The following is a 10,847-nucleotide window of genomic DNA, read 5'->3' as shown; positions in this document are numbered from 1 at the left end:
TTCTCTTAAAGTTATCCTATAACAGCTGTTCAAAGATCTCTGTACTTTATTTTGTTATTTTAATTTATTTTGTGTGTTAAAATGTATAAAATTCAAGTGTATAAAATTCACTTTACCTAATGTTAAACACGTGAAAACCACTGTACTACTTAATAATGAGGAACTGAAACTGGAGGATACGACAGTTTTTCTAGGAATAATGTTAGATTCTAAACTTCAATGGGGCCCTCATGTAAATAATTTATCGAACAGGCTTAGTTCTGCTGCCTATGCGGTAAAGAAGATACGCCATATGACCGACGTAGAAACTGCTAGACTGGTATATTTTAGTTACTTTGACAGCATTATGTCATATGGAATTTTACTTTGGGGTAATATGCTGATATTAGCACTATTTTCGTGCTGCAGAAGAGGGCTGTTCGTTCTATCTACAAAATGGGTCCGAAAGAGTCATTGAGAGATAAATTTAAGGATTTTAAAATAATGACAGTGTATAGTCAGTACATATTTGAAAATTTAATGTACGTTCATAAAAACATTTCTAAATTTAAGAAAAAATGTGACTGCAATAATTTAAACATTAGAAGTAAGAAAAAACTTACAGTGAAATATACTAGGTTACATAAAATTCATAATTCGTTTAAAGGAAAATTGCATACAATTCTACAATAAACTACCAATTGACATCTTGGAGATGTCTCTTAAAAAGTTCAAAGTTTGTATTAAACGTAAGCTTATAGAAAAGTCCTATTATAGTATAAAGGACTACGTAAACGATAAAAAAGCTTGGGTGTAAATTATTGCTCTAACCAGGTTGCTCTTCTTATAATTTTAAATGACATTGTGAGATGGTGATAACAAAAAATAAACCACCTAAGGCTAAGTTTGTTGTGGGCTACTTCTTAGACCAGGACGCGTTTGGAACCCTCGTAGCTTTAGTTTTATGTTTACGAATGTGGTTATCGCCATCATCTCACTACCGTGTAATTCTTATGTACGCATTTTTGATTGATTGATTGATCACGTATATAAAATTCCGTGAATATGACTTTTTGTGTATATACATTTTGACCCACGTATATTTGCCAAACTTTACTACCACCTTGTAATATGTAAAATTTACAACATAGTACTACAAACACAAGTGACAATCCTTTCATCTTAACTACTAGCCGGTTACTTAAAACAAGCCTATATAGTCCTTATGAGGTAGATAAAAGTCGCGCGCAAGCTAAATTGCTCTTTATTGCTGCACACGATAGTTACTATAAGTTTGTATTGCTTCCGCTACCAACAATTAGGACGTCATCTAGTCGATGACTAGGGTTCTCAACAAAGGCAATTACAATAAAGGTATTTATTTACAAATAAAAACTGCCTTATGTGAAATAATGTAAATTTAATTGAATTAGCAGTATTATTAATGAGCTTTCGAAGCAAACCTGCTATTACTTCGTGTTGATCAGGAAGGAGCTATGCTCGGAGTATTCTACGTCATGAAATGACAAAGGTGAGGATGAAATTAAAAACTAGACAACCTGATATAGCTGTATGAGCTGTGAATCTAAAATGACGAAGGGTGAGGTACGTTGCTTGGATGATTAACGTTGGGGTCGCAAGATGCTAAAGTGGCGACCTCGCACTTTTGTTGTGGCCAAAATTTCGTTGGTAAAGCCGTCAGTAATTAAACAGGGAAATCAAGCGTTTCACGAGGACAAACAAGCTCGTGGGACATTTAAAGATCTATGTCTGGAGGTGAATGTACATTCCTATACCGAACCGGTGGTAGAGTCACTACAAACAGACAGACTTGACGTTTAAAAAAGTGCTCATATTTGAAATAAATGAATTTAGAATTTGAATTTATTCGACAATTAATTAAGTTCCTAGATAAAAGGTGACAACCCTAGCTCGGAGATTAAAAGATATTATTATTTACTCGTGTATTCTAAACGTAAACCGGGCCGTCAGTTTTATAGGTCTGACATGGGATGAAAGGCTGACCCTTTGTACACGTTTGACTTTCTGCTTGACTATTTAATGTGTTTATGAGCAAAATGATTTGCTCTGAAGCCACGATATGATTAATTGGACCTCTATATAAAATACATGAATTCGTAATAATCCCTTTCAGCTTTAACCTTTTAACTTAAATTAATAATTTGCTTTTAATGTCTCCTACCCAAATATATTATTCACCAGATTACCCGGCGTACTTCATAACATCTATTTTGCAACAGTTTTTCCTTTTAATCATTTTAAATAACTATTTTTAGTATGGCAAACAAAACTAATAATAAATATTAAAAAACCTTCTGGCCGTATTGACTTTTAAATTATTATATACAGACTAATGAATAGCAATTCATTTTTATTCAATACTAGCTGTTGATTGCGACTTCGTCTGCGTTTGATTTTGTTTTTTGATGTGGCATTAAATTTAGTTGTAGATCTAAAAAACATTAAAGTATTCAGTATCGCTGAGCCTTAAATGAGGGGTTTGCTGCTGTCCGCTGAGGAGTTCTATCCTCTATCTCCAACCACAGTTTGGGCAAAATTAAACACACATTATAACCTCTATAGTTTTAAAATAATTATTTAAATCGGTTATAATTTGTCGGAGTTATGGTGTAAAATCGTCAAATACTCATCCTCTCTCCAAAAGGAACAAAGCTTGATGTCGGGATAAAAAGTATACTATATTACTTCTTACACTTCCAAGGATATGTGTAAAAAGTTTCATGAGGATCGGTTAAGTAGCTTTTGCGTGAAAGCGTAACAAACAAACTTACATTGACATTTATAATATTAGTGGGAATTTGAATATTCAGACTTATGATTGTCTACAAGCTAACCACATTTTGACAAATTTTTTTTTGGTAACTACAAATTCTTAATTTAAATATTTCCAAATACAGTAATGAGGCTTCATTCAAATCTAACGAGTAGGCCTTTCATAACGTATTTCGATAATTCAAACGCCCCCGAAGTTTACAAATCTAAGATAGCATTAACTCAAAATCTCCCGAGGACGGGAACTAATAATCCAATGGAAGTCAATTTTCCTCCTGCAAAGGCTGAAGGAAATCGACAACATTATAACGAGCGTCCTGTTCCGAACTATAGCAGGTGAAATGACAGTTCAATTGGACAAATTTCGCCTGCTATTGCCGGGCGTTCTAACGAAATTGCTGTTCCAATGAACCTTTGAACTGACTCAGGAAATGTAACATAACATTGGATTTTTTAAATTGACTATTTGGAATTCGTCTACTATTTCTACTTACCCAGTTCTTCATTGAACGAAACACTAAAGTAGAAAGGATTGCAATATTTAAGTACCTAGTTATCTGAAATGACATACCTTACTTTCAAACAATGTTAAAATCATCATGCACATGCGTATTCAGTAATACTTTGAACAGCAATAATTTTAATTTTAGGCTGGAACCTGATTCTCTCTTTTATTTTATTAATAACTAGAGACGCGCTAGGCTTCGCATGTGTAGATATAAACTTGTTGTTTTTTTTTTAATAATCTACTTCTCCTGACTTGAAATTAAAAGTTAAACACACGCTTTCGGTGACTTTTTATATTCACTATCAAACTCTACAACTGTTTTATAAAACTTTATCATATCTCTCATCGTAAAAGAGGTTGTGGTTCGCACGTTTTTTCCAAAATTGTTTTTTTTTATTTTTTCGCTTAATAATGTAGATTTCTATTGGTCAAAGAATTTTTAAAATCGTGTTAGTAGATCTAGATATTACCACCCCATTAGATTACAACCTCACAAACATCACCACTTTATAATATAGACGTTAAATATGTCAATACCTACTTGTATGTAGGGAACTAATTTTGAGGACTGATTGGAAAACTATCATAATAATTTTGTTGAAAATATATTTTTAGTGTCTTTTCATTTCATCTCAGTTGAGTCTTTATAAAATTTTAGATGCACTCTTTGTTTCATAACTCTCAGCCTTATAATCTCCTACAGGTGGCTCAGGCTCTTGCTCCCATAGAAAAGAGGGATTTGACGCTGCTGCAATGCGGCTAATACCTTTGCCGTCTCTCTCTTCTCTCTCTCTCTCTCTCTCTCTCGGTCTCTCTCTCTGTCTCTCTCTCTTAAAAATAGAAATAGTATTAATATATTGGTATATACCCCCATCACTTGCATTACATGTATCATTTCAGTTTGAGAGTGCTATTTGAAGCCTCTAGTATTTACTAGGCACGCATAAATAGAAAGGTTTTCTTTTATAAGCCTTGGTTTACTTTGATGATTTACCTAGAATACCGTATTCAAACATACCGTCACTCATACTTCAGGCTTAACCCTTAGCGTCGTTTGACTGGGGCTTAGCTTCTTAGTATTTAAAGTCACGCATACCTTAGGCCGCACCTTTTCTTTAAAAGTAAATATATATTCCAGTACGTCCTTCTTATTAGGGTTTGAGAAAAAAATCGGTGCGAATAGAAATCTCTGTGGGGAGTATAAGCGACGTATAGCGATGGCATTATATACAACTTGCAGATGAAAACGGAAATATTACTTCCCAGGCTTTAGAGCTCCACTATTTACTGTCTCTGATCTGTGAAACCGAAACGCTAATATTTTTTGAGGAAACCACTGCCTTCGACTTACTAGAAACGGACATAAATTAGTGATATCTGCATATCGTCTGCGAATGGTGCAGAACTCCTTTGTGGGGTTGAGTATACGCTTTTACAACATGATTCCTAAGGAAATTCTTGACCTACCAATGCATAGATTTAAAAAATGTGTAAAAACGCATCTAGTACAGCGAGGTTACTATACATTTGATGAATTCCTTAATGACAAGGTAGATTGGAAGCAGCCAGCCTCGCTCTCATCTCCCGCAAGATAGAAAAATGATTGTAAATGTTGATGTTGGAAAAGAGCAACTACTGAGTTTTTTGCCGGCTCTTCTCGGTAGAATCTGCTTTCCGAACCGGTGGTAGAGTCACTACAAATATACATACTTGACGTTTCAAAAGTGCTTATAAAGTAGGCCTACTTGAAATAAATGAATTTGAATTGTTTATACTGAAAGAAAACAGATACAACCGATCACATATAAAATTTAAATCAAGTGACTCCTGTCACGTTATTAGGTACGTGTCGCGTAGCGTAGGTACTATGCGCGTGGTGGTCTTTAATCTTCAAAAGGGTTGTTATCAGCAAACACTTGGATTGTTTTGAATTAGTTTGTATGATAAAATAAATATGCTTTTCCTGTTTTAATATTTTTACAGGGTAAAATATAACACACCCTTCACAATCAAAAACAATATTATTTCGTAATTTAGTTACATGTTGTATATCTGTTGTTTAAAAGACAGTCATCAGTAGATTACTTAATTTTATAAGGTGTATAACGGTTAAAATTTTTTTCACCGGAAAACATGCTAGTGGCTAGATTTTCACTTACCATCGGGTATGTCAGTCTACCACCGATCTATCTAAATTAAAACGAAACGTAGACATGTCTGGAAGAGATAACTTCTTTAGATTGGATGGACGATACAAAAAAAACTGTTAAAATTGGGTTTAAGATATTCTCAGTCAGAAAACACCAATTTCGTGTCTCAGAAACGACACACGTACACAAAAATTATATGTAATACTGTCGTGTTTAGTTTTCCTTGATAATTTTCCCATATTTTCAAACCTTCCCTAGAATTCCACGAATATTTCAAGACGTCAACTAGCCAAATCGGTATAGTCGTTCTTAGAAATTTTAGTGGGATCTGTGGAACATTAATATGCAGATCATGATTTTGGCGGCCGGTGGTGCAGTGGGCAGCGACCCTGCTTTCTGAGTCCAAGGCTCAATTCCCACAACTGGAAAATATTTGTGTGATGAACATAAATGTTTTCCAGTGTCTAGGCGTTTTTCTGTATATTATTTATAAGTATTTACGTATCTTATATATAAAAATATTCTGCAGTCCAAAAAAAAAGTTGTTTTTTTTTTTTTGATTGAAGTGAGAAAAACTACGCTTTCTTTGGGGCTAGGTGGCGAGGTGCGTATTGCCGTAGCTTATTAAATATTTTTATTTATTGTGATTACAGTTTATTTCGTAATAAAAACTTAACTTCTTTTAACACAGTGCGGTGGACAGACTTTAAAAAAATGGTGGTGAGATAGAAACGTCAATCAGAAGAACTTAAAGTGTGTGTGTGTGGCGTCATGTGTGAGGACACGATGTGAGCAATGTGCTCCGTAAAGTGGATCAGATTGTTCGTGATGCTGGCAGCTTGCTGGGCGCAGGAAGGCGAGTGGAGCGAAGATGCAGAGGATCTAGGTAAGCATTAGGCTAAAATTAAGCGTAAGGTATCTTTGGGTACTGGTATGAGTAGCGTGCCACACGATAATTACCTCTAACCGTTACTCCTTCTTTCTTCTGAAGAATAGGCATGATAATGAGTAGACATAGCTCTCTCGTAGTGCATACGCTAGCCTACTTGGTCTGAACAAAGTTCCGTTGTAATAAAGTGGAGTTAGTGTCTGACTTGCGGGTTTTTAGGGTTCCATTCCATACCTGAGAGTAAAACGGGAGCCTATTACTGCGCTTTCTGTCCATCTGTCTGTATGTCTCTCTGTCCGTGTGCCACATGGCTGTATCTTATAAACTGTGTTAGTTAGACAATTTAAATGTTCACGGATGATGTATTTCAGTTGTCGTTTTAACAACAAATACTAAAAAACAAACATATTCATATTATATATGTATTTATATATATATATATATAAATACTAGCTGTTGCCCGCGACTTCGTCTGCGTTTGATTTTGTTTTTGATGTGGCATTCAATTTAGTTGTAGTTCTAAAAAATTAGTTCTAAGTATTCAATATCGCAAAGCCTTAAATGAGGGGTTTGCTGCTGTCTGCTGAGGAGTTCTGACTTCTATCTCCAACCACATTCATCAGATCTACACAAAACCTTTCATCCCCTCACCCAAAGGAACAGAGCTTAATGTCGGTATAAAAAGTATCCTATATTACTTCTAACACTTCCAAGAATATGTGTACAAAGTTTCATGAGGATTGGTTTAGTAGTTTTTGCGCGAAAGCGTAACAAACAAACTTACATTGACTTTTATAATATTAGTAGGGATATATTATACTCAGGACCAAGCATATAGCCACCTGAACAACACTTTGCAGAGCATGTAAGGAACACATCCTGCAAGTGTTGCCTTGTGTCCATCAACCTGAGGTGAAGCTGTGAAGCCTCAAATGCCTGTTATTTTACCGGAAACCACGCCCTTCATACAGCAACAAAGCATTGCGTCAATGCTGCTAAGCGGCAGAAATAAGCGTCACAAAAAGCTACTATTTAGCCGTTTGGATTGTATGTTGCCAAAACCTTTGTTTAATTAATAATAATTTTTTCGTCATAATAAAAAACATCGGTGTTATTTTTAATACATTACCTACGTTAATACCAAACCACATAAAAACCTCTGCTTTCCGCCATTTACATAATCCCTAATCGTAGGCACACAACTTTAAACGAGACGCAAAGCTGCTTTGTAAACTCTCTTAACATTTTAAGCGGGATTATAATTAGTAGTTCAATGACTTGGCAGAAACGAACTTCAAATAAATCCTTGAAATCTGAACTAGCCAGCGAAAGAAGACAAACTGAATGGAATAAAAGTCACTCCATTATCCCAAGCTTTAAACCGCAAGCGCCACAAATAATAGTGATTTAAAAAAGCCGATAGAAGTTACAATTTCTGATTTATAAGAAAGAGGCGAGTCCGCATAAATACTGGGAAAATGGAAAAAAAAGCTAGTTCAATCAGTAATCGTGCCGAACAGGTGAATCGCGGGGTTTTAAATTAAAGCAAATCGAACTTAAGTGGGAATCGCGTATAACCTATTAAGCTATCCCCCGCTTGTCGAAAATTAAATTGGGAAATACATTTTCGATTGTTCCGAGGGCGTGATCCCGTGTTTTTGTACGATTTTTATTATGCAATCCATCGGGTACTGCGTTTACACGCAGCAAATTGCTCGCTTTGATTTAGGATATCGTATGTATGTAATAAATGTACTCGCTCGCGAATACTACTTTTCACCGTTCCCGCACCGATGTGTTTGCTACCGACAGATATAAATCTATATACCCACCTATAGGTAACTTTCAATAGTCTACATCAGTGGCGTGCATAGAGGGTATGCACAGGGTATGCAGATGATATAAAATGAAGAAAATCTCCAGTACGAATTATAAAAAACCTAAGAAAAGGCATTGTAAGAGTTATAAAAAAGCTTAAACTCAAGTATTTATAACTCATACTGGAGATTTTCTTTATTTTATATCATCTGCAAACCCTGCGCATACCCTCTATGCACACCACTGGTCTACATATACAACGTGAAACAGAATAATTGTTGAAGGGTGCATAAGTATATTTTATAACAAATCACCCTGTAAATAATTAAATCTAAAGAACCCTTTTTTTTTGCCATACAAAGTAATTACTTAGAATTCACTTACAACAATCCTATTGAAGATAACAGACCGATGCGCGCATAGTACCTACGTTGTGTGACGCGTACCTAAAGATTCAGGATAACTTGATTATAATTTTGAGTATGATGTTAGAATTGCATCTGGTTTCTTTCAGTAAAAACTATGGCAGTGGTTCACTCAAGAACTGTTAGCGTTTCGGTTTCACAGACAAGTCTCGGAGATAGTAAATAATGTACCTATAAAGCCTGTAAGGTAGTTCTTCGATTTCCATTTACAAGTTGTATATATTTTTACTCAGAATTTTGAATAGTAGCAGAGCTCATTTCTGCTACCAAGCAGAATTGATATTATCCTGTCTGAAGGGGGTGGTTGCCAGTGTAATAACAAGCGCATGGAGTCGTTGCTCCGGTTTACTATCCTTTAACATGTGATGGTAACCGTTCCCATGCTCTAAAACCAATGAGAAAGGAGATCTGTTTCCAGCAATGGGACGTTGATAGGCTGATGATGAAATAATATATCAAAAGCCAAGCTCACGGGAATTCTCCATCAGAATAAACCGTACCTTATTACCGTACTCTACATTTTCTACATGCCCTGACATAGCGTAAACATGTAACCTTGAAAGCAGGCCATCAATTTAACGATTTATGACTTCGTTGAGATGAATATCACTCAAGCCAATGGAAATTCCAAAAGAGCAATAATATTGTAACGAGTCAATCTATCGATAAATAATAAATAGTTAAATATACTACGACTATACACACATCGCCATCTAGTCCCAAAGTAAGCGTAGCTTGTGTTATGGGTACTAAGATAACTCATAAATATTTGTATGCATAATATACATAAATACCTATAATACACAGAAAAATACCCAGACACTGAAAACCATTCATGTTCATCACACTAACATTGTCCATTTGTCGGAATTGCGGTTGCTTCCCACTGCGCCAAACGTCTCCTAAATTTCGTAATTGTAGGTCTTACTTCAATAAGTAAATAATGATAAAAAATGCTTATAAAAAAAAATACGATGTAATCCTAAAAGACGTAACCCAAATATAAATATGTTAAACCTAGAATTCAGTATTCAATTAATGGTTAAGCTAAGAAAATTCGTCGGTTTTGATAGCTCGTTCAGACTGCTAAAGGGGCAAAAAAACCACCCAATTAAAAAGTGTTCATGCGCGGGCAGGTCTGTTCCGTTCGAATTTTATTGGTGTCATTAATTTTATTGCGAAATTTTATGAACAACGAAATGGCAGAGTGGATTTAGCCGACTGCCGCGGTGAAATGATTAAAAATGATAATAATTTTAATTAAAACTAGATGAACACGTATATTGACTATTATTGTATTATTTATTTACGTATCATCATCATCATCGTCATCTACCCATTTCCGGGACACTATATAGAACGGGTCACCTCTGAGAATGAGAAGGGTTTTGTCCAGTCTTTCACGCTGGCTAAGTACGGAATGGTAGACTTCAAACGCCGTTGAGAACATAATGAAGAACTTTCAGGTATATTTTCCTTCACCGTCTGGGGCAATTGATATTGAAATTCCTTGAATTTAAAAAACGAACATAACTCGGAAAAGTCAGTGGTGCGTTCCGGGGCTCATACTCGGTCTCACGAAACGAAAACCAAAAGTCTTACCCACTTGGTTATCACCGATTCTGTACATAATTTTCAGTAGCAGGCCGGAATTAGGAAATTGCTGATGTCAACCCCGTGCATTGGAGAGCTGTCGTTCTCGGATATTGTAACGATAAAAGTCTTTGAAGTCCGCCAAGCCGCATTGGAATAGCGTGGTGGGTTTATGCTCTGAAACCGTCTCACCTATCACAGGCGAGGAGGCCTCGCAGTGTAACGCTAATAGGTTCCAGATGAGACATCTAGTCATGCGCGCTCTCTCAAAAGCTGCATCATCTCTTGTCATAAGGTGTGAATGCAGTCTTGCATGGGTCTACATATAAAAAAAACCGGTAGCATTTCCCGTCCATTCTTTTAATTAGAATTTCTCGTTTGAAATACAAGTGCTATGAAATAAGTGGGTTAAGTGGGACATGGGCTTCTATGTAAAGGGAACACATTCTAATGTGTTCAATTAAAAACGCTGCGAGGCTATTTCTATTGCAATCATACTGGTGAATAGATATTTTCCTTTTTCATAATCAGGCATTTCAAAATAATGATCACTGTGCAACGGTGGGAATAGTCTCAGGCATCTTTATCAGTATCAATCCATTACTATTTCTAAAAATATTTCCTTAAAAGCCGCGAACGCTTCGGTGGCTCCTCTGGTGCTGCAGATGTTT

At 35.7% G+C, this 10,847-nt stretch overlaps 1 protein-coding gene across 1 annotated transcript in view; it reads left to right on the top strand.

The window, feature by feature from the left end:
• Nucleotides 1-6,174: 6,174 nt before the first annotated feature.
• The window catches only part of LOC120632288 (hemicentin-1-like), a 172,797-nt gene continuing 168,124 nt past the window's right edge, over nt 6,175-10,847 (top strand). Inside the window, exon 1 of the mRNA XM_039902122.1 lies at nt 6,175-6,337. Within this exon, the coding sequence (XP_039758056.1) occupies nt 6,247-6,337 (91 nt within the window). The 5' untranslated portion in view covers nt 6,175-6,246. The remainder of the gene's footprint in view (nt 6,338-10,847) is intronic.

This window comes from Pararge aegeria, chromosome 19, assembly GCF_905163445.1.
Source record: "Pararge aegeria chromosome 19, ilParAegt1.1, whole genome shotgun sequence".
In the NCBI taxonomy this organism is placed as follows: Eukaryota; Metazoa; Arthropoda; class Insecta; order Lepidoptera; family Nymphalidae; genus Pararge; species Pararge aegeria.
Note: the sequence above shows the minus strand (reverse complement) of the source record. Positions and strands in the feature narration are given on the sequence as shown.